Source organism: Rhinolophus hipposideros (assembly GCF_964194185.1).
Source record: "Rhinolophus hipposideros genome assembly, chromosome: 23".
NCBI classification, from domain to species: domain Eukaryota; kingdom Metazoa; phylum Chordata; class Mammalia; order Chiroptera; family Rhinolophidae; genus Rhinolophus; species Rhinolophus hipposideros.
This window is the reverse complement of record NC_138069.1, coordinates 3,634,323-3,659,457: the sequence shown is the minus strand read 5'-3', so window position 1 is coordinate 3,659,457 and position 25,135 is coordinate 3,634,323. Positions and strand designations below refer to the sequence as shown.

General features: G+C 43.2%; 1 protein-coding gene across 3 annotated transcripts in view; it reads left to right on the top strand.

Moving 5' to 3' along the window:
- Nucleotides 1-373: 373 nt before the first annotated feature.
- Nucleotides 374-25,135, top strand: part of RNF130 (ring finger protein 130) — a 114,142-nt gene continuing 89,380 nt past the window's right edge. For all 3 annotated transcript variants that reach the window (XM_081035853.1, XM_081035852.1, XM_081035854.1), the window contains exon 1: nucleotides 374-1,003. In XM_081035853.1, the coding sequence (XP_080891979.1) occupies nucleotides 757-1,003 (247 nt within the window). In that variant the 5' untranslated portion in view covers nucleotides 374-756. The remainder of the gene's footprint in view (nucleotides 1,004-25,135) is intronic.

The following is a 25,135-nucleotide window of genomic DNA, read 5'->3' as shown; positions in this document are numbered from 1 at the left end:
GTCTAGGGCCTCCGGAGGTTTCATCTAGTCTTTCCTAACCTCGGGCGTCCTTAGCGTTCCAGACTAATGGGCCCCCGATACTCTTAGGTAGAGAGAACGCACTCCCGCGTGATGTCAATTACATGACTTGGAGTTGACCAGTTGAAATATGAAATCTCATTTAATTTTAAAATCGTAAAGTTTCAGCTTTTTTCTTTTGTATTTTCGACGCCGCACGGATAAAGAGTGCCCAGCGCGGGGCGGGCGACTCCCCCGGCCTGCTGGGGCCCTCGTGCAAGCGGGCGGGAGCGGGCAGGGCCTCGCACGCATGCGCGGGGCGGGGCGGGGCGGGGCCGCACCCGGGCCTGCGCGTTACCTCCCGGCCGGCGGGGGCGGGGCGGCGGCGAGCGCGCGCCGTGGGCGGCAGCCGGACCGGCGGGACTCTGCTCTACGGGCCCTTTCGGGCGCGACACTGGCCCCCGCCCCCACCCCACCGCCGCGTCCTCGCGTGGCGCCCCCGACTGGGCGGGCCCGGGCCCTGGAGATGGAAGGGGCCCGCCCTCTCAGCCAGGGAGGGGCCCCGAGGGGACGACCGCGCGCGGCCTGACCCTCAGTCCACGCTGAGAGGCCCACGGGCGCGTCCGCGGCGCCGAGGAGGCCCTTGCTCGTGCGCGACCCCGCGCGCGCTCCCGCCGCAGCACCGGCCGCGCCCGCCCCGCCTCTTGGCGCCGGCTTGGGGAGCCAAGTCCGCGAGCGACCGCGGCGGCGGGAGGGACGATGAGCGGCGCGGCGCGGGTGGGCCCGGCCCGGCTCGCCGCGCTCGCACTGCTGACCTGCAGCTTGTGGCCGACGCGGGCGGACAACGCCAGCCAGGAATACTACACGGCGCTCATCAACGTGACGGTGCAGGAGCCCGGCCGCGGCGCCCCGCTCACGTTCCGCATCGACCGCGGGCGCTACGGGCTCGACTCGCCCAAGGCCGAGGTTCGCGGCCAGGTGCTGGCACCGCTGCCCCTCCACGGAGGTGAGTGTTGGGCTGGAGCCGAAGCCCGGCCCGGTAGGCGGCGGTCCCTGCCCTGCGGGCTCCCCCGCGCCGCTCGGCGGACGGCCCCGAGCGAGGTCTCGCCGGTGCGCAGCTCGGCCTGTGCGCGGCTGGGCGGGAGGCTCCCGCGCGTGGCGGGTTTTCCTCTCCGTGGGGAGACTGGGGGGTCGCTGCTGTGCGTGCGGGAGGCTTGGTTACGGCGGGCGCTGCACGGCGAGTTTGCGGGGACGGCGCAGACAAAGGAGGAGGTGGAGGAGCGCAAATTCAGTCACGGGGGGGCGGGGGGGTCTTAACCTGCCGGAGCCGCAGACTTGACGCTGCCTCGCCGCGCCGCGCCAAGGATGAGGTCCTTTTCTCACGTAGAAACGTGCCTTTTTTTTTTAAGTGGCAAGTGGGGGCGGGGGGATGGAAGAGGAAAATGGGCGTCTTCCCTGTTGCTTTTGGCTCTTGTTTTGCCCCAGTAGTTTTACTTTAATTTGACGTCCGAAAAATCGCACCTTATGGAGAATCGGATGCCAATTGAAGTCTTCAAGTCAAGTCTTCAAGTCAGGGGTGCCGACCAAAGGGGAAATAAGTAAAATATTAAAAGAATTGTCTTTGAAGCCGTTTAGTTAATTCAGTGTTAAGCATAAACATGGGTTCTGTTTAGTTATTTAGTATAAAACATATATTTGTAGAAATTATTGGTCATGTTTTAAAGGAAACTTTTTCCACACTGTGGAGTATGATTGTTTGGCCCACGGAGAACTTTTTGGAAAATGCTGCCTTCACTCCCACTCTCACCCTAAGAATGCTGAGCCTGGGATTTTTTTTAAACCGCTATTCGTGTCAAGATGACCTAAACTAGGCAACCTAAATAAATTGTTTGTTTTTATACTCTAACAAATGAAAACATCATGTCCCTTCTGAGGTCTGTATTTGTATGCTAAAGTGCGAAGCTGTTTTACTCTTGGAGGCGGTCTGGCCCACGAAAAAGAATCACCTAAGGCTTTCATTGTAGCCTGTCCCCAATTTAGGCCGGCCTTTTAAAAGTCCACTTCCACACCCATAACCAGGTGCGTAAGGTGCATTTCTCATCTCCACTTTGTTAAAAACGACGGTCAGGGTCCCAACTTGCCCACGGAAACAACCTGGGTCTTTTGTTCATTCCATAAATATATGCGTGCCTGGTCTGTGCCAGTCACTGTGGTTGGGACACACATAGTGTTGCCGCACTATGGCACTAACAATGGTTGCCTATTTTCTGGTGCTGAGGAGAACCCTGAGGGTCATGTGGAAGAGTAGGAAGAGGAAGAGAAAGGCAGGCTGTTCTGGAGAAAGAGCTGTGCAGTGTTTTGAAATCTGTGGTTTGTCTTTGGGGTTGGTTCCCCTAGGCACCCCAAATCCTTCACTAGACTATTGCCTTCAAACTGTTCCATGTGTAAAGCTACTTGTTGGTTGCCTGTCACAAACAAAAGCACCATCTTTGAGAAAGCTTGTTTTCCGTGTCTGGATGGAGGGTTCTGGGAACTAACGGGCACTGACGTGTGGATGAAGGTTAGTCCTACTTCCCTGTCACAGGGGAGATAGCGCTGTAGGAGCAAATGTTCCGTTTCATGCTGTAGGTAAACTGTGTGACACTGGGGAAGTAATTTGGCCTCTTAGCCTCTGTGGGGACAGAGCCCCAGAAAGCAGTTTCCAGGCTCTCGGCCTCACATAGAAAGGTGCTGGCTCAGGTAGTAAATGGCCATCAACTGTGGTTGGATGGCCATCAGCTGTGGCTAGTTGGCCGTCAGCTGTAACCAGTGAGCCATTGGCCACTAATATAACTGCCGTAGCTACACTAACTAATATAACTGCCGTGGCTACGCTAGCAGAAAAAAATGGGGTCTAGCAAGAGTGGATTGCAGAGAGGCGGATGCCGCCGGTGAGATATGACTCCCCTACTTATGGCTCCGTGCGTGTTTTTGGCCTCACCATGTCCTGCGTTCTTATGTGGGGAGCGGGACCAGAGACCCCGCAGGCAGCCCTGCACGACAGCCTCAGTTTTATCAGCAAAACGGTATGATGAAATATTTACCTCTTAAGGCTGTTGAGAGGCTTAAATGGTTCCTGCATTCTTAAAAGAGTGGTTTTATTAACCTAAAGGAATGTCTAAATTAGTGGGGTTTTAGACACCCCATTAGAGTGATCACATTGGGGCAGTGTGTGAAGACTGAGTCTGGGGTCAGTTCCCCTGAATGTGTGTCTGCTCTTTCTCTCCTCTATTCGCTAAGGGCTCATTTTGTGTTTGCACCTGAATTTGCTCCAGGTTTTATTATGGTGGTGGGTTCCTACAGGTGTTTTGGGTCTGGCTTTGTTCTAAGGGGTCTGCACACATGGGTTCTTTCAGTCCAACAAATACTAATTGAAATCCCACCATGTCAAATATATGGTGATGGAAGGAGAACTGACTCTGGGTGGTGAACACACAATGGGATTTATAGATGATATAATACAGAATTGTACACCTGAAATCTATGTAAATTTACTAACAATTGTCACCCCAATAAATCTAATTAAAAAAAAATAATGAATCAAACAAACGAAAAAAAAGAAATCCCACCATGTGCCAAAAACCATTTAAGGCACTGTGGGGGGAGGGGGGAGGGGGTTTGGGCAACAGCAGTGAACAAAACGGAAAAATCTCTCCCCTTCCTGACATTGATATTCTGGTTGGGGTCTTTATAAGTCAGTTTACCTGTAAATTGTTTTAAAATCTTATCTGTTTACATGAAATCCAAGGCATTTTTCTGCTTTTGCAGCGGGAACTTAGGAATGTATTTTAAAAACAAGAATGGTGATAGAAACCTATTTCATTCATGTTTAAGAAAATGGCTTAAAATTGGAGTAATGTTTAGGTATTTCACATATTATTTAGTGAGTTTCCCATTTTAATATTTTTAGAAAAAATATTGCATTTCTTATGATCTTTATGCTTTTATAATTTTGAATTGAAGAAAATTCTTGACATCTTTATTAAAGGCTTACTGTGTTGACCCTAAAAGTGATGTTTAAATTATAAAAACTAAAGTTTTGAGATGAAGTTCCTAGCAAAAAATAGCTGTGGTCAACAGATGTGAAATTAATGAAAATTCATTTTGAGGATAAGTATTTGGTAGAAATGAACGTGAAGACAAAAGAACTATAGTTTTCCTAACTCTTTAAATCTATGACTTGGTTTATGAAATTAGAAACCTTTCTTGTTATTTTGTAGCGTTACTATCAATTACGCATGTATGAAATACTGAACAAGATTTATTTGTCCTATACCTTTAAAGGGCAAATTGGCAGTTTTTTTCTTAGATGCCATGGTATTTGAAAAGTACATTTTGGAAAGTGTTAAACTTCATAAAATACTTCATAAGCAAGTGTACTTTTAAATGTTTCTTGTCATCAAATAGAGATTTGCAAATAGAGATTCATTCCTTTGGTGCTAACAAATTTCATATTTTAACTGATAAAGAATTCATTTTTAGAAATGGACTTTTGAAGGAGCATATCTTGTATTTATGTGCAGATCACAGTTGCTTTCTCAAAGGGTGAGTTTAGACCTAGAAACAAAATGTAAACTAGCTAGTAGTAGCTACTGTGGAGCAGACATTGTAAGTGTGCTTTTTGTTTGAGCCTGGAGTGGGGGTTGGGAGAGGAGAGGGCCGGGTGTTGATGATGTCATTATGTGTGCAGATGTACTGGTGGGAGAATTTGGTATCAGCCACTTTTTGCTTTGCATAGAAATTTTCAGGATCGGATCTTACAGCCTTAGAGAACCATTTTCCCAAATGGTAAACTTTTTTCTTTTTCCCATGTTGCTGACTAACTGTAGGGATGCAATAAAATTTTTGAAAAATAATCTTAGGTTTTTATGTTTTAAAAAGTGATTCGATTGGATGCATCAATTAAACCTGAGCTTGGTTTTTAAAATTCTCATAAAGAGTAAAGGAAATTGATGTGGAAATAAGACCTTGGATGAAAGGGGTCATGTAATGTTAGAATGCATAATGGTAAATGCAAGAGCTACTAGATACATAGATTTCAGAATATTTGGACAAAAAGGAGGAATGATCCCGGAAGCAGAGACTCTGAAAGGAAAGAGAATTCAGACGGAGCTGGAGGCTCTAAAAACCAAATTTTAACGTAAACAGAATAACCAAGCAAAAAAATAAAGGCGACATATACAATAAATATTTTTACAATTTAGAAAATGTTTTTACATACTGCATTTTTCCTTTGATTTTTGCATGACCATTAGCATATAAATATTTGAATTTTTAAAAAATAGTTTACCTCCCCACCAAATGTCCATCTTGCTACCATCCGGTTTTTCTCTTTCTCTTTATGGAAGAACGCCTCATAGTGTCTGTACTTGCCGCCTTCAGTTTTTCCCCACTAGTGTTCTTCACATTATGGAGAGCTCTGCTGTGTCAGTGATCCCAGATCATGCAGGGCCCAGCCACCTGTTGTTTGAAACAGTCTATTAGAACACAGCCATTTATAGACGATGTAATACAGAATTGCACACCTGAAATCTATGTAATTTCACTAACAATTGTCACCCCAATAAATTTAATTTAAAAAAATTCAAAACGAATGAAAAAAACGCCACAGCCATGCCCATTTGTTCATATGTCTGGAATGCTTTCAGGCTAGAGAGTGAATGCTTGTAAGAGGAGCCTCTGTGGCCTGCAAGCCTAAAAACTATTTACTTTCTGGCCTTTTAAGAAAATGGTTGACAGTCCCTGTTCTAAAGGTTCATTTATACCTTAGTGTTTCCCATCAAAAACTATGTTACAGATTTATGGATGAGAATTTGATTCCTAAATTGTCCCAAATTGTGAGCTCCTGGAAATTAGGGACAATGTCTTCTTTGTTTCAGTCCAGCACCCAGGACTGTGCCTGGCACTAGCAAGCCACTGGGATATGTGATTGCATTTACCCTGTGGAGCTTGGTCTGGTACTGCACCCCAGTGGCAGGTGTTGTAGGAAGGTGTGTGTATGGGGGACGGGGGTGATGGACAGAATATACTGTAGGGCCTCTGTTGTTGTGCTAGATCATAAATGGCATGGAGACCAGAGAAATAAAAATTACTTGGACGTATGGTCTAGAACGGTTTCATTGAAAATGTGGAATTTGAAGTAAAACTTGATTAGTTCTGCTTCTAGCCATAATGGAGTAGCAGGCACCAGGTTTACCGTCCTACCTTAAGTGACTGGAAAACTTGACAGTTATGAAACAGCAGTTTTAGAAATAGGTCAATAAACAGCACAGGACAGTGATCTCTGAGAGAAAGGAAATAAACAACAGAGCTCTGTGAGTGCCCCAGCCTACCGCGTGGAGTGTTTCCAAGCTGCAGTGCAGTGGATTCGCCAAAAGAATCCGGTGGTCTTCGTGAACTGCTGAGGAGTGCAGAGCTCAGGAAGGCAGAGGAGGCTTGAATGCAGTGGAAGTCAAGTGCCAGACAGGGGGGCGCTGTGCAGACAGTGATCTCTGGAGAACTGCACTGGGTCAACCTCTGGTTGAGTGCTGATCTGCACAGTTGATAAAGAATGGTCAGAAAGTAGCAGGTGGAGTCCACATGAAGCTGGGAGTAGTTTATAGTCTCGCTAGTCAGAGTAGAATGCACAGGGCAAAAGGGTGAGGCCAGACTAGCTCCAGAGAGAAGCCTGTTCTGGACCCACCTGTCAAAGCTCAGACGCAAACCTTAAAAATATCAGACTGATTCCAAGAAACTGAACTGGTCCAGAACAAAGTCCAACAATATTTAAAGCAATACAATGAAATCTGCTCCTGAAAACATAAAATACAAGACAGACATCCAATAAAAAATTACCAGGCATGCTAAGAAACAGGAAAATGTGACTTATAACCAGACCAAAAAAAAGTCAATAGAAACAGGCCTAGAAATGGAACAAATGATGGAATTGCAGATAAGGATGTTAAAACAGCTGTTATAGATATGCTCAATTTACTTAAAGATGTTAAAAAAAAACAAAAACAAAACATGAACATTATGAGAAGAGAAATGGATATAAAAAGACCCACATCAAACTTTGAGCAATAAACTCAAACCTAGAAAAGTGTGGGATTTATACTGACAAAAAGAAAAGGAAAGGGTGTACCTGGAGGATGATTTTTCCTATTTGGTGCTCTCATCTTATCCTGGCAGTGATGTGGGTAACATATATTGGGTACATACTGTGTACATGAGTTATCAGTTCTCCTAACAGCCGTGGGTGGTACCAGGTCCTCGTTTTGTGGATGGAATTCAAGGCACTTTTGTCTCTCAGTGCCTTTTTTCTTTATAGCACTTAACATGATTGGAAATTGTGTATCTATTTTGTTTGTTTCTGTCGGCAGGGATCTTGTCTCTGTGTCCACTCTTATATGTGCAATGCTTAGTGTGGTACCTGGAACATAGCAGGTGGCACTGGGTGATTAGTGTTGGACCAACTAAAGCAGGTGAGGTAACCCACCAGCTGCATGGCCGTGGGAGTTCAGTGGAGCTGGGACTGGATGTATGAAGTGTAATAAAAGAAATATGGTGAATGTTTAAATAAAAAAGTGTATTACAGAAAAAGGCACATTGCCATTAATCCCCCTCAAAATACTCCCCCTTGCTTCGAACACCCTTATCCCATCATTCTTGCCACTTTCTGAAGCAGTTCTGGAAGTCCTGTTTCATGAGTGTCTTTAGTTGCACTGTCAGGGCTACCTCAATGCCCTGAATCGATTCAAAACATTTACTTTTCATGGTCATTTTCAATTTGGGGAAGAGCCAGAAGTTGGACAATGCCATATTCGGTGAATAAGGTGGATGAGAACACACCATAATGTTTTTACTTGACAAAAATTGCCATACCAGAAAAGATGTGTGACACGGAGTCTTTCCGTTGTAATCACAAAATATGACTGCTGCTGCCGAGTGCCATCCAACGGAAAGACAAGGATCTTCAATATGGGAAGCGGTGCGTCGAACCTTAGTAACTGGTGTGACAAGTTTCAACTTGTTCGGTCAGGTGTGAGCTACGGTTGAGGGAAGGTGTGTTTTAAAGTGTGCCATAAATCATCCTCTCTCATGACAACGCTCCGTGGGACACATCACTTCTGGTACGGCAATTTCTGTTAAGTAAAAACATTATGATGTGTCCTCATCCACCTTATTCACCGGATCTGGCACCAGGCAACTTCTGGCTCTTCCCCAAAGTCAAAATGATTCAGGACATCAAGGCAGCCACAACAGTGCAACTAAAGACACTCACAAAAGAGGACTTCCAGACTGCTTCAGAAAGTGGCAAGTGTATGGGATAATTGTGTTTGAAGTGGAGGAGTATTTTGAGGGGGATTAATGGCAATGTGTCTTTTACTGGAATGAATTTGTTTTGACTTAACTGTATTGTTTGGTCACACCTCATAGGTCTGTCTGACTTGAACCACTTCTTTGTACTGCTTCCCTGGTGGGTTTGATGAATTACATCCACTAAGTGGAGTATTGCACAGCCATTCAGGGGATTGTCCTGAAAGTTGTGTATATCCTACAAAAGTAAACATAAAGTGATTGAACTGTGCCTGTGTTAAATTTGTTTACAGTGGACAAAGATGCAAAATAATACACAAAAATAAAAATCATTGTGTTATATTGATTGGATTGTGGGTGACATTTTTCATTTTCTTTTCTCTATTTGCAAATTATAACTTTCAATACAGTTCATAGGGAAAAAGTCATACTCTCTGAAAGGAGCAAGTGTCTACAGGTGATTTTGTGTGTGTGTGTAAGTTTATCCCCTAGGTTCAAAAAGAATGGAGTGAACTCCGAGCAGTGGTTAGAATGAGTAAGAAACTGGAAGATAATAAGAATATGTTGAAAGGGGCATGTTTACCTTCGTAAGAAAAGAAGAACTCCAAGACCAAGAATGCTTGGTCTAAATGTGAAACAAGCTAAAATGTGGCATGGTTTTGAGCCGTCAGTGGATCCTAGAGAGGGAAGTGGAATCCTAACACTGGACTTGGCTTTTCTGTAATATTTTTGTGATTCTGTTAATGCATTTACTGGTTTTGTTGGTTTTCACTGTTTAAAATCAATCTGTAGTTAAAGCATGGAAGGTTTATTATAATTATAGTTGCAGAACAGAACAGAACTGTTATCAACCTTAAGATTAAGAATATACAACTATAAATAGATGACACTGGTGGAACAATGGAAGAGGGAAAAGGGATGTTAGGGACTGGTGAGGGCCAGTATCTTCATTTCACAGGGTGAGGATTCGACAGTCTGTAGTTGCTGAAACTAGAAACATAATGAAATAATAAAATCAGGAGGAAAGGAAGGTGGGGAAGCATAAGTGAGCAAAATCCTAATTCGTGACATCCTAAATCCACAGGTAATAGCTGAAGTTGACAAACCGGGAAATAATGGCTCTAAGCCTTTTTAGAACAGGTGGAGGCTGTCCATCAGAAGAACTGCGAACAGATAAAGTGATCACTTCTGGTGACTGGGAAGATGGCGGGCGTGGGGCAGGTGTACTTTACTGCATGCCGCTGGGTGAATTTGTCTTTTTTATCCATGTGGACAGAAGATCCCGGGTCCTTGCCCTTTATGCACTGCGAATGAATTCTGCTCCCTGTTTTTTTCCTTTGAAGAAGCTCCGTTTTCCCAGCATCTGAGTTCTTCCCCAACTCCAGTGACATGCTGTGGAACGTAGGATTCTGCAGCAATGCACTGTTTCGGGAAATCTCCTGCACAGTACGCACTGACGTTGACTGCGAAACCAGGAAATGCTACCATTGAATTAACTCGTTGTGTTTCATGAACAAATCTTAAGTCCATGGACCCTAAAACAATTTATTTTAGTAGCTGCTATATTGCCAGGCCCACAGTGTTTTCCTTTCCTCAGGCCACTCTCTCCCTTCTCATCCGTGTGGTGAGTCTTCACTCCACGTTAACTGAATGGAGCAGTGATCCGTCCCTGGGCCCACATCAGGTTAAGGAAGCTCTTTCAGCCCCTCCTCGCTTTTCCCTTCTCTCCTTGTCTGATTCAGATTCCAAGATTCTTCGTGACAGTCACCCTTTTTTCCCTTTATCCTGTGTCACATTCACTTGGCAAAATCTCAATCCTGGATGAAGCACGTACCATTCTTTCTCCATCTTCCTATCTCCAAGCAGCTGAACGTTGCTGGCGAAAATCTTAGAACCCAGCTGATAGGGGTTTGAGATCATAAAATTTAAGCAAAAACAAAGGACACTTAACAGTAAAGTAATCCAATATTTTCTTGTAAAGAGATAAGACAACTCTCTGAGACATTTTCTCTCTCCATATACCTCCTATTAACTTCTTCCTGTATCTTTCCCTTTAGCCTAGTCCTCTCCTCTGAGCTCTAGATTCATACATTCAACTGCCTACGTGGTATCTTTAACTTCAGTGTCCCAAGGACATACCCAAATTGGTAAGCCTCAGGTGGAGAGGTTTTTGCCTTCTAGTCTGCTACCATCACTCCCCAATTTTCCCCATCTCAGTAAATGACACTCTTGTTATTTCAACAAATGTAGGTGTCATCCTTGCTTCTTTTCCTCACATTCCACATCTCATCTGTCCCCCACAATTGACCTTCAGATTGTATTCTGTCTGTTGCTTGCCATGTTCACTTCTGCCATCTTAGTGCCGGCAGCTTCATCTCTTACCCTTGCGTGGTCTCTGCTTCTTCTCTTCTGTCAATCTTTTCTCCACAGTAGTCAGAATAATCTTGAAGCTTCACCCAGTCGTGTCACTCCTTGATTAAATCTGTTCAGTGGTGTCTCATCATCCTTCATGGAAGTCTGCGCTCCGTCCTGTGCTTTAGAAGGCACTCGCTGCTCGGTCTGGCTGGCTCCTGCCTCTCCCGCCCAGGCCGTCCATCTCACTCTGCTCACCGTGCTGAAGCTGTTCTGATATTCTGTAATTCCTAGAGCTCCCAAGTTTTCTTTACAACCATGTACCTTCTGACTGGCATCCCACCCACCTCCTCCCCTACTCCCCCCCCCCCCGATAGTGTTTGCTGCATTAATTAATGCAGTTTTATAGTTCGTTGGTTCTATGTAATGGCCAGTTAAAGGGCAGAACAGATATGGGAGAGGAATTATGAATCTCAGAACGTATTGGTAGTCAGGGATCATCAAGCCTAGCCCCCCAGCTGAGGCCTTAGCATTCCTATCCAATGACTGTACAGCTCAAGCTAGAACAAATGAGTGACAGGTCCATCTCTGGAGAAAAGAATGGTGGGAAGTCTTTTTTCCATCTAGAAAAAAAAATTGGTTCAAATATTTATAGATCGTTATTTCCTTGTCTGACTCTAGTCCTTCAGCTTCGTATCCCTATTTCTTTTGACCATTCTTAAGAATATGGTATTGTAAACCTCAGAATGCATTTGTGTCTCAGTATTCCACTTTTAAGGATGCAGTGGGTTGAATAGTGTCACACAAAAATTCATGTCCACCTGGAATGTCAGAATGTGACCTTACTTAGAAATAGGCTCTTTGTAGATCTAAGTAATTAAGGATCAAGCTAAGATCATACTAGTACAAGGTGGGCCCTATATCCAGTGACTGGTGTCCTTATAAGGAGAGAAGGGGACACAGAGACACTCACAGAGAGAAGGGCCATGGGAAGCCAGAGGGACCCCCCGTTGGAGTTGTGCTCCCATGGCCAAGGAGCCGCAGTTGCTGGCACCCACCAGAAGCTGGAAGAGAACATGGGACTGTTTCTCCTTTGGAGCCTCCAGAAGGAGCCAGCACTGCTGCACCTTGATTTCAACTTCCAAACTCCAGAACTAGGAGACAATAAGTTTCTGTTGTTTTAGGCCACCAGGTTTATGGTCATTTGTTATGGCTTCCCTAGGAAACGAATACAAAGAGAAACCCCCACTTGAACACAGTGTTGTAATTTGGTTTTACCAGTGCGGAAGAGAGTAAGTAGAACTGCTTTTTCCCATCCTCTGGACACCTGCCTGGAGTCATAGAAGTTATTTTGGTAGCTCTAATCACTGACTCATACTGAGCTTACTGTTGATTAAACCTTCTTAAGTCTTGGCCGTGTGATTTTACTGGATTCAGCCTGTTCATCCAGCCTTTCAGGATATTTTCGAATGCTGATGTGTCATTCACAGTCCCCTCTCTCTGGCAGCTTTGTGTCACCAGTGAATGTGATGAGCATGTGTTCTGTATCTTCATCTAAGTCCATTGTTCTTAATCTCCTGGGGTTATAGATCCCCTTTAAGACTTGAGTGAAAGTCTGCACCTTTCTGCAGAAAAACACATATTTATGTAGATACACAGAAAATTTTCAGTAAGGTTTAGGAGGTTCTGATACCCCTTGAAGCCCCAAGTAAGTGGTCCGTAAACCCAAAGTTAAGAATCCCTGTTCTAAGTTACTGATAAAAGTGTGACTGAACAGACCCTTGTAGTGTGTTGCTAAAATCCTTAGATGGTTGACATTATTTCATTAATCAGCACTTGGGTGTGTGTTTGGAGGGGGAGGGAGGGTGCATTTCACAAAGTTTTCTGATTCACTTTAGTGCATGTTTCTTTGTCTTATGATACCGTAAAAGAATAATCAAGAGCTTTGATAGAAGAAACATAAAAGTATTTTATTAACTCTGTTCCTGATTTGCTAGGTCAGGAGCTCTGGCAAGGAAGGAAAAGAAGCCAATCTTTATGGCTTAGCCATAGTGTGTTTGTTTTGTGTTGCCACTGTACCCAATTACCACAAACTAGGTGGCTTAAAACAGCACAGATTTCTCATCTTATAGTTGAGAAGTGAGAAGTCTGAAATGGGTCTCCCTGAGCTAAAGTCAAGACGTTGGCAAGACTGCGTTCCTTCTGGAGGTTCCAGGGGAGAATCCATTTCCTTGCTTTCTCCACCTTCTAGAGGCACCTGCGTTCCTTGACTCTGGCCCTGCCTCTGTCTTCCAAACCAGCATTGAGGTATCTCAAAGCGCTCTTTTGACTCTGGCCTTCTGCCTCTTTCTTCCAAATTTAGAAGACCTGGGCCCGTTGGGCCCACCCACATAGTCCAGAGTAATCTCTTTATTTTTTTTGTTTTTTTGTTTTTTGTTTTGTTTTGTTGAGAGCCCACTGGCCCATGTGGGAATCGAACCGGCAGCCTTCGGAGTTAGGAGCATGGAGCTCTAACCGCCTGAGCCACCGGGCCGGCCCTAATCTCTTTATTTTAAAGTCAACAATTAGTAACCTTAAGTCCCTCTTGCCCTGTAACGGAACATATTCACAAATCTCAGAGATTAGGGTGAGGACGTGGTGGAGGGCCATCACTGTGCCTCTCACACATAATGAACCTGTGATTAACAGCTTTCTCTCCTCAGTGCCTACAAATTACTCCAATATCATTTCTGAAATTTAGCTAAGGATTAGTGGCACCCTACCTAGACCATAATTTGCACAATCCATCTTTATCGTTTTATAAATATTGCAGCACTATTTACACAGCTTAGTTTTCTAATATCTCTAGCTTCATGATTCCTCAAAGATCTTTGTCAGTAGTTCAGTTTCTCATTTGCATGTTGTCACCTGATCAGAGTCAGACGTCATCTGGATCAGAAATCCTACACTCGGTAGGTGTGGCGGACAGGACAGGAAGCTCTGGCCTGGTGACGGGAGCAAGGTGAATCAGCACTTGTGTGTTGTCTAGTAGAAAACTGGACAACAATTATTGTCTAGTTTTATTAGACAATAATTATTATTAGGTAATAACACAAGTAATTATTTAATAATGATTCTTGGGGAAAGTAGCGGGGTGTAAGAGCATAAATGAGAGCACCGACCCAGTCGAGGATGGTCAGGAAAGGCTTCTGTGAAGAAACGATGTTTAAGCATGAGCAGATGTTAAATTAAGAGTGGCTCGGAAAGGAGGCTGGTTCCAGGCCAAGGGAACCTACGGGAAGACCCCGAGGACAGAAGCCTTGGTGTGCTTGAGGGACTAACGGAGCTAAGAGGAAGGGCGGTGGTGTGAGCGGAGGTGAGCACGGGTCAGCACCCTCTGGGCTGCGTTGCATTTTGGACTTCATCCCAAGAGGAATGGAAAAGTACCAAAAGTTTGCTTGTTTTTTCATTTTGAATTATGGCTAAATACATACAACATAAATTTTACCACTTTAATCATTTTTAAGTGTACAGCTTAGTAGTTTTAAGCACATTCAAATTGTTGTGCAAACAATCTCCTGAACTCTTTCATCTTGTAAAACAAATTCCATACCCATTAAACAACTCCCCCTTCCCCTCTCGCTCCTGCCTCTGGCAGCCACTCTTGTGCTTCCTTCTCTGTGAACTTGACTACTCTAGGAACCTCATCGAAGGGAATCATACGGCTCGTACAGTACCTGTCCTTTTGTCACTGACTTACTTCACTTAGCATAATGTTCTCCAGGACCATCCAGGGAGCGGGGGTCAGAGTACTGTTGAGGGGTTTTAACCTGGGGAGTGAGATAACCAAATTTTAAAAAATTAACTAACATTTTTACTAGCATAACACATGCAGAAAAAGATACAATTTGATGAATAAATAAGCACAGTGGACACACTGCCGTAACCCCGAACCTGGTCAGGAAACAGCATTACCAGCCCCCAGAGTCTCCAGCAGTCCCCTTCAGTGACTCCTTCCTCCCTCCCCAAAGTAATATGATCCTGCCCTTGAACATCACACTTTATGCCTATGTTTTAACTTTCTAGTCTTTATACATGGAATCTTGTGAAGCGTTCTTCTGCATTCTTGTGACTCATTACCTTTGCTCAGATCATGTTAGTGAGATAAATCCATGTTGTTGCACATAGAGTACTGTGAGGGACCCAGTATGCGTCCCCGTTTCATCCGTGCTGCTGTGGGGGGGCGTGTGGGCTGCCTTAATCGCGATGCTGTCCGAAGTTGCTTGTACACATGTTTTAGAGCATCCTACTGGGTGTGTGCTTAGGAGTGGAATTGTTCTCTCCCTCTGTTTTCTTTCAAACTCAGTATGTCCAACATGCTTCATCATCTTTCCTCCAGAAATCTGTTCCTCCTCCAATGTTGGCTGTTTCAGTCAGCAGCACCATCTCTACCGAATATTTATGCCGGAAACCGAGACATCTTCAGACACCATATCTAATGACCAAGTTCTGCTGACCCAAACTCCTCAAGAGCTCTGAAGTGTGTCCATTCCTCTCCATGCCTATTGCAGCCTTCTCTAATCCCTTACGTGGACCTTGGCCTCCTGACTGGCTTCCCTGTGTCCACTGTTGGCCCTCTGACCCATTCCTTGGAGAACTGCGAGACAAACTTTTTGTTTGTGTATGTGCTCGTAGCCCCCTTGTGTGTATTATACTTACAAATGTTACACCACAATGTCGGTTTTCTTTGACAGAGTATCTTAAGGCCCAACACTTAGGTTAATAGATAATAACAGCTGTAATAAAGCTTTCTTTCTAACAGTCTTCATGTTAATTTTAATTTTTTGGCTTTTCCAAATCTGAGTAGTTGGGGTTTTGGGACAATTTAGTTAAAAGCAGACGGTCTCATCTGTAAATCCATGTAACTGAGTATATGCTATTTTGCAATAAACACGTGAAGGAGTCACTGCCATCCCTTTTACGTTTGTGGACTTTCACTCTCATCAGGACACCTCAGATACAATATGAAATACATGGATTAAGGAAAGCAGCTAGTCTTAATCCATAATGAAACATCAATAAAGCTTAATTTCTTATTATCTGTAAGTGATTTTTTAAAAAATTCAAGTAAATTTAGAAAAGTCACTACATACAAGATCAATACACATGCCAAAAAAAGTCAGTTGAACTTGTATATGCCAGGAACAATTAGAAAATAAAAAATTTAAAATCCATTTAAAATGGCATTGGCACTGAAAACTGCAAAACATTATTGCAAGAAATTAAAGAACATCTAAATAATAAAAGAATGTCCCATGTTATTCTGTATATTTAATGCTTTATTTTTAATGCTTTTATTTAAATATATCTTAACATTTATTGCTTTATGAACGTTTCAGATGATGAAAACTTGAACCCTCCTATTCTCATTTGTTTCTCATGTGAGTGGTCTCTCACAGCGTATTTTTTCCTAATTGTCCTCCATAAGGACTGATTATATGATTTTATTTTCATGTTCACCTACTTCCTTCCTCAGCAGTTTAGCTCAACCTCTGGACAAATACGTCTCCCCTATTAGTGTAAGCTACGTATTTCCTAGCTTTTTTTTCTTTTTGTGGGAGAATGAGTCCTTTCTTTTAACTCACATATCATTAATTCAAAGGCTAACAGCAATGTCACATACGTAGCTGGCACCTGTGAAATGTAAGGAATGGTGGGAAACTGTGTGAATGGAAATTTGCATAAAGCAAGGACCCTAAGATGAAATGTTTTTCCTATTGAGTTGTATTAGTTCTTTATGTATTTTGCATGTTAATCCCTTATCAGATATATGAATTACAGATATTTTCTCCCATTTCTTGGGTTGCTTTCTCATTTTGTCGATCGTATCCCTTGCTTGGTAGAAGCTTTTCAGTTTGATGTAGTCCCACTGGTGTATTTTTGCTTTTGTCGCCAATTCCAAAAAGTTATCACCCAGCCGGACCTGGGTGTGATTCTTAGTTATTTTGATTTGTAGCATCTCTCTTGCATGAAGTGTTTGTTGTATCAATTGTAATAGAAATTGTTTTTGAACATGACTTTTCAGGTACAGTGATTTGTATTAACCATCATTTAAAATTACTCTTAAGATACTTTCATTATGTCATGGAGAACATCCAGCAGATATATTTCAGTTCTAAGGATGTGAAAAGTGAAATCCATTTGAGGTCTACAGTGACTGAGGACTGAAGACAAATGATAACGGCTAGCTATTGACAGTTAAACTTGCTGACAGTTCAGCTCCGTATGACCCTTCTTGCAATGTTGATTGATATGTCCAGCACTCTAGGTGTACAGAAGATATTTATTGCTGCCTTCTTCTTAAAAATCCTACATGAAAAAGTAATGACTTGTAAAAATGTGTTTCTTTAGAATATAACCAAAGAAGTAAAAAAATGTCAGGAGAAAAATTAAAAAGCAACATTTATTTTACTTTTTAAAAATAATAGATTTAAAAATAAAAAGTAGATACACAATAACATTTGAGAGCCTATGCAATTAAAATGTTTTGCTCAGCTTCTTAATATAAAAAGCAGAAGACAGTATAATAATATCTTTACAAAATGCTGGGACAAAAAGAACAATCCAGAATTTTTTACCTGATTAAGCCATCATTGAAGAATGACAGCATGCATCCTATTTGGGAGACCACCTCAGGGATACTGTGGATACCTGATCATGGCATTGTACACCAGAAGCTAAACATTAATGAATGCCAACTATAATTTTATATATATAATGTGATGGTTCAGTGTGAGGTCGGAGGGATAGTGGATGGGGGGAGGAGGGTTCACAGTGTGAGGGATATAAATGATGAACGTCTAAGTATTACCTTGTCTTGTACACCTGAAACTAATAAATAAATTAAAAAAAAAAAAGAATGACAGCAAATGAAAGATGTTTTCAGATGTAAAAGGACAAGTTCACCCTAAAAAGTGAGCTTACTAACCTTTACAGCTCCTCACTGAAAGAACTTCTAAAGGGTGTAGAATAAGAAAGACAGAAGTGAAACAGAAGGAAAAGTGAGATGTGAGAAGGACTGTGACGGTTAATTTTATGTGTCACCTTGACTAGGTCACAGGGTGCCCAGATATTTGGTCACACATTATTCTGGATTTTTTGTGAGGGTGTTTTTGATGAGATTAACATTAAAATTGTTAGACTGAATGAAGCAGATTGCCCTCCCAAATGTGGTGGGCCCCAACCAGTCAGATGAAGGCCTAAATAAAACAAAAAGCCTGATTCTCCTTCAAGTAAGAGAATCTTGCCTGACTGTCTTTGAACTGAAACATTGGCTTTTTCCAGGCGTTGGACTCGAACTGAGACATCGTCTCTTCTTGGGTCTCAAGCCTGCCAGCCTTTGGACTGGAACCCCACCATCAGCTCTCCACCTTGCTGAATTACCCTGCATATCTTGGGACCTGTCAGCCTTCATTACTGTGTGAGCCAGTATAATAAATGTCTTTACACACACACACACACACACACACGCACACACACACTCTTATTGGTCTGTTTCTCTGGATAAAGGAGGGAATAAAAACTTGATTAGTGCATTCAGAAATAGAGAAGGAGGGGGATGTATCAAGAAGCTTAGGAATAACAGTACATGCAAACAAAGAAAAGTAATGGAAATAGATCCAAGTGCATCATAAATAATACAAGTAGACTAAACTCCTTTTGCAGTGTAGTGAAAAAGAAACCTGTGAGCTACTTCTCAGAATAGTGGTAAGTACAAAAGGAAATAGGATTAAAAGAAACTAAGTATACTGAAACACAGTGGCAATGTATTTCAAATATTTGTGACATAACATATATATACTTCTTTATTAACACATTAACTTTACCAGATATTTACCAATAGCTGTAGTAATGTAATTGCTGTTACTTACAGTTATAGATGTTTTGTCTATATTCATAGATGAAGAACATGCTAGATTTCAGTAGAGTTTAGTTGAAAATAAAGATGATTTCCCCTCATGCACGTTTCACTGACCTCGTGGGTTCCCCCCACAGAGCCCTTTCAAGAACCCTCGCTGTAGACGTTAGTCTTTGCGGGGAGGTTTCCACGCTGCTCCGGTGAGGGAAGGAGGGCAAAGCCTGGCCCGCACTGCTTCCCAGGCCAGAGGACTTTTCCTCACGTTTCACCTTCTTGGGCGAGAGTCGCCGGCCAGCTGTGGATCTTGGTGGAGTAAGATAGCCACTGGCAGAGATAAAGCCCAGGCCTGACCATTGCTTTTGACTCAACAAGAAGCACGAGTGCTCCAAGTGACAGATCCCTGCTTGGCCTGCTGGCATGAAATGAGGACATTTGTCCTTTCTCAGGACTGGGAGCTCTGAGATAGGGCTGCTTTCAGGGTCCAGCAGTTCAGCACTCAGCAGTGTTACCAGGGACGCGGCTCATTTCTGTCTCTCCCTTTGCCATCATAGCTTTAACTTCATCCTAAGAGTGTCCCCTGTTTATCGTCAAACGGTTGCCAGCAACAACTGGAGTCACACGATTCCTTAGTCACACCCCCGGGGGAACAGAAAGACCTCTCCTTCAAATGGGATTTAGGTTCTTCACTTCTGTGTGTGGCCCCTCCCCCTGGAGCTGGGCCGTAGGTAGGTATTGCTTAAAGCATGTGGCCGTGTGGAGGTGATCTGTAGATGCCAAAATTCAGTAAGATTTCTGGCTTGGTTTTGTTTGGGGTTTTTTTGGGGGGGGGGGTCAAATAACAGTTCACTTCAAACTCAGGGTGATCCCATGGCTCTGCCCGGCAATGGGGCAGAGCCGCCTAGAAACAAACAAATGAGACAATAACAGTCCGTACACCTGCCTGCAGAGCCCCCCTCCCACTCCTCCTTCCATGTGAGTCAGCGGAGACGCGCAAGAATGCCTGTTAGCTCTTCAGGGTCAAGATCAGTTTCTGCTTGGAATGGGAGGGAATGGATCCCTTTTCTTTAATTTTACATGTTGTTCTCCTGATTCTTAGCATGTTGTTGACCTGATTTGTATGTATTGGAAACTGGATTTATATAAGTAAAAAGAGAAAAATAGTTTCTTAGAGAAGGACTGATTGGCATGAGATGTTAGTGAGCAACCTTGTTCCCGTAAGAAAAAAGTGTACGGTCAATGTAGAGAGCTCAGCCCCGAAGGGTCCTGGGCCTTGGTTCCAGTGCTCCCAGTGGTCTGCGGGCTCAGGAATGTCAACACTAAGGTGCAGGTGGAGTGAGAGGTCTGCTGGAGGAGACTAGGAAGGAGGAGGGGAGAGAAGCTTGGAGAAGGAGGGCCCTGGGCGCTCAGCTGGGAGGAGGAACGGTGTCCTGGGAGGGATTGATTGGTGCTTTTTAGGCAGCACTTTTAGTGGAATGGCAGGACGCAGAGGTGAAAGTATGATGAGGAATGAGTGGACTCTGAGGAGAGGTGAACAGCAGGTACGAGTAGCTCCTGAAAGCAGTGACAGTAAAGGGGTCTTTTGAGACACCCATTTTCTTCCCCTCCCACTTCTCTCCTGCCCCTTCTCCCTCTGCTGGAAGAGACCGGCAGGAGGTGCAATTGAAAACAAAAAGAAAAAGAGGGAATGGTCATTAATATAGGACTCCTGAGAAATCAAGAGGCTCTGGGGTCCAGATCATTTCTGCTGGCCATTATAACGGTTCCAACCAGAAAAGGAAAATGTCACAGAAGTGGGCGGGGGGGGGGGGGGGAAGGGGAACAATTACAGGAATAAGATAGATACAGACAAGGTTAAGAGAAAAAAGATTGAAATTTACAAATGAAGACAAAAGGAAGAATAAAACATTTTTAGCAAGACTAAACAAACAATGAAGATAAGTAGTAACAAATAGATTTAAGTGAAAGTGTAGAAATAGTAAGAGATTAAGTTATATCTGCAAGCAGATGAAGGGATAAGAGCTGGGCATTGAAGTCCAGTAGTTGAACATTAAAAATAAAATTAAGAAATTGGGAACAAAAATAAAGATTTGTATTTTCCCCTTTGAATCATAAAATTAAGAATTTAACAAAGGGAAAAATACGGAAAAGCAAGGTGGCAGCAGGAAACCTAAAGATTAAAGAGATTATAATCTCATGTGGAAATAGGAAAGCAAATAACCAGGACATACCTGACAATGGAAATATCTGAATCCAGGGTAACTGTTAGGATTATTTTTATTTTTACTTTTGTAGGAAACAGCTGATAGAACATTACTCTGGTCAGAACATTGCCGCATGAAACAGAGGTCACTGGCACAAGCTTTTTCTTTATATTCGTTCTTGCTTAATCTCCCTCTGTCGGTTTTCCCTTTCCTCCCTTTATCAGGTAGGCTAAGCACCTACTACCATGGTTCCCTGAAAATAAGACCTTTTGACCCGGTCTTATATTAATTTTTGCTCCACAAGACGCATTAGAGCTGATGATGTGGCTAGGGCTTATTTTCGGGGAAACACGGAATGTGCCAGCCATGTTGGAGGAGATGCTCGGAATAAACACCCGTTGCTAATACAATCTGATCAGTGCTCACGTAAGCTTGGGTGCTGTGGAGATGTGAACACAGCAGCACCCAGCTCGGCATTAGGCGGCCTGAGAAGACACACTAGCGGAACCCTGAAGCTTCGGAGGTGGTTGGCAAAGGAGTGGTGAGATTGGCATCTCAGGCAGGGGAAACAAGACACACAGTCTCCGAGAGTGAGAGGCATTGCGCTGGCCCCAGGACACATCAGTGACCTTCCACTATGCGCTCCAGCCCCGCGTCAGCCCTACAGTGGCAGCAGGTTGATGATTCTCTGCGCATGGAAGGAAATACCACCCCCACAGTAATGTGGTGACTGCTGCTTACTAGGTGGGGCGTTTGCATTTTGAAAAGATGAGGTCTTATGAGGTCGGACAATTAAGTTCACCCACTCATCCTAGAAAAAGTGCTCCACACCTCATTGCTAAATATCACTATGGCCACCTTCGAAGTCCTCCCCTTGGGAAGCTATGCACTGGCGCCAGCTCCTAGTTCCACCCTTCAAAGCAATTTTGGAACTCTTTCTGGAATGGCCATCAGAGCTGTCGTCATATTACCCTTCACATCCTGAATGTCATCAAAATAAAGTCATTGGGGGCCAGATCAGGTGAGTAGGGAGGGTGTTTCAATACAGTTACTTGTTTCCTGGCTAAAAACTCCCTCACAGACAGTGCCGTATGAGCTGGTGCATTGTTGTGATGCAGGAGCCATGAATTGTTGCTGAAAAGTTCAGGTCATCTAACATTTTCACGGAGCCTTTTCAGCACTTCCAAGTAGTGAACTTGGTTAACTGTCCATTTGGTACAGATTCATAATGAGTAATCCCTCTGACATAAAAATAGGTTAGTAACATCATTGCAACAATTTCGTGAACTTAATTGTCAGAGCTCCTATGAAGTCAGATGAATCAAAAGGGTGACTTTCAGGCTAATGGGCTGGGGAAGAGAGATTTTATTTTTTCACTTATTCCCTCACAGAACTCTTTAAATGTTTACATATTCTTTGCCAGAATAGTCTTCCTCTTTTCCCGTGCAGTTGGGCTCTTCCTTTCAGAACGTCATTATACTAAATTTGCATAGTGTCTTAGCCTTGGGGATATATCATCTTACTTGATTTCCACAAGAGTTTATGAGAAGGGATTAATCTTTGCACTAAGTTCTTAGCTATTCATTTTTGCAGTTCCCTCCTTTCTGCTTGAGCAATTTTCCAGGGATTCATGTAGGTTCCTTTACCATTCATATGTCGCTCTTTTTCCTGTTTCTAAGCACTCTTCCTGTTGGTGTTTTACACCACCTGGTTGATTTCATTTCTGCCAGGCAGGCCTCCTCCACACGATTAGAGGTTCTGTAAGATTCAAGACCTAGGTGTTGGGTTCCACTGTATTTTTTTGTGGTACTTAGTATGTTACTGAACACCTAAGTTAATGTTCATGGAGGTGAGAGTTCCATAATTGTTCCTGTTGAGAATTGTTTGGTTCCAGTCAAGGAATAAATAAAAAGTGTCATTACTGTCGGTGGACTCAACAGGAAAGGCCATACAGAAAAAAATATTGAAGTTACGTTTCACTGTAATACAGTTTTTCAGCTTTATTGGATGTAATTGACGAAATTGTAAGGTATTACTGTACAATATTTTATATAATCTCACATTTTCATGATAACTTGTAATAAGTTTTTCCTGACACCCTGACTAGTAAATGCAAAGAAGTCAGGGTGATGCCCTTTTCTGAGTTTGGCAGTAAAAAACCAACAAAAAATGGAAGTAAAATGATTTTGAGTTTGAGCAAAATTGCTACTGACAAAATTTATGGCTCATAATTATATAGATATGTTGTGCTATACTGTGTCTTCACTTAATAAATTACTTCAGGTGAAAACAACTGGTACTAAATTCTGAAGTAGTGCCACTTAATCACCAGCCATCAGTCCTCTTGGGAAGTTGTTTTAGAGCTGTTAACATTATTTTCATTTTCCAAGTTACTTTTAATTACAGGAAGGAATTAATAGATAAAATAGGCATCCTGCAGTGTTAAGTGATTATGAAAATCCCTTATTGTCTTTTTCAAAAACTGCTTCCTTGAACAGGAACTTGAATACCTTATTCTTGCTTATCATTGCATATTCTTACTGGTATAAATGTTTTCAGAGACTTATGTGTGGTGGCTTGGGTGAGTTTGGGGGATCAGGGACATGCTTTTGCTCAGACAGTCTTTTGTGGGAATTTGTTTTGATCATGCAGTTTTCATAGAATCTGTTCTTATCGGGTGGGAGTTCCTTTAAGAGAGAGAATGTGCTGTGTGGTTGCACCCCTTGCTGTGGCTTTTCAGTCTGTACGTTGTGACTGTTATTGAACTGCTGTTCTTCTAAGTGGACAGTGACACTGTCAGCAGCAGGGAGCGAGGATGAGACTCGGGAACTGTGGGGGGGGCGGGAGGAGTGTGCTGCCAAGCTGTGGGTGGATTGCATGTCCGCTGGCACAGAGGCGCCATGGCACGAGACTGGGTCACTAGGGCAAGGTAGGGTAACTCCCGTAAAACGGAAGGGAAGGAAGAATGTTTGAAGTACCCCAGAGTTGAGGAATTATTATAGACTTTTTCACATATGTAACTCTTAGGAGATAAGAGTTTTATTTCAATCTTTATGAGTAAGTAAAAATTGAAAGTTAGAGAACTGAGCCTGTGACAGTTGTTCAGCTAGTAAGTAGTTGATCTAGAATTTGGACCCAAATCTTTGGTCCATACCTGTGTTCCTCTTTACCACACTGAACTCACATGAGATCACAGGGAGGTCAGAAAAACGAGTGAGTCACAGAAGACCAGCGCATAAATCTCTGTAGATTTGTCTTGATTCTGCATTTTCTTGAAGGTTTGTGCAGCATTGTGTGCTGAAAAATCACAATGAAACTCTGAAAACCAGTTGTTTGCTCCCTATTTGGATGCAGTATTGGAAGTTTTCCTGAGGCGATGAGGTTATCTTAACACATCGTCTGAGTGCTTACATTTTAAAACACCGTAATCTGAAATGTTTCACTGAAAGTAAACAGTCTGTTTCACGACTTCAGGTTCACACTGTCTTGTCTGTGTCTTTACATGGTAGACAAAGTCGGGATGGGCTTTTTTGTGTAAGGTGAGTCATAGGTGTGGACAGTGCAGGCCCGACATTCTGGAATCACTTCTCTCCCGTTTCCTGTGTATTAGGAGGCCTCTAGGAGCAAATGTGCTCCCACAATAATTAGAGAATTGGGGGAAAGATATTTAAGTAGAAATGATACATGTGACATTTCTCGAAAGTTAGTGATATCTCTACATTTTACAGTTTAATTTAAACTTTTCTTTCACTAAGCAGTGTGTTTTCAGGTGTGTTGGAAAGCAGACATTTCCCCACTGGTGGGGTCTTTTTTTCAAATTTTATTATTGATTAATAGTTATTGAATGTTTTTGTTATTTATTTGCTTCCAGTGTTGCCCTTCTGTGCTGTGTCGTCCCCCCCACACACACCCACCCCACCCCACGCCTGCACGGTAAGCAGTGACTGACCCCAGAGAGGCATAGGGACCGCTGTCCTCTGGCATTGTGGGCTGGCGGTCTTCACACTTAGCCACGGTGACTTCTTGCTCCTTCTGGACTGCCCTGCCTTTCATTTTAACCTGTTAGAAACGTAAGGATGAGGAATAGGAAGCGCAGCCAAGGCAGCTTCTTAAGATTTGCAAAGGGAGTCAGAGCTAGGATGACCATATCTGCAGAATCCAAAATTGCAGAGTTTGTCCTAGCCGATTCAAATGTATTTGAGGGTATTTCAAACAAGCTGTCCCCCCAAATCTAGGACAGTAGCCGTGTAATTTGTGGCCCCAAGGGATAGCCTTGGTGCATCTTGTTAGGTGGATATTATAAATGTATGTATGTATCCTAATGAATTGTAATTTTTACCGAGAAACATAA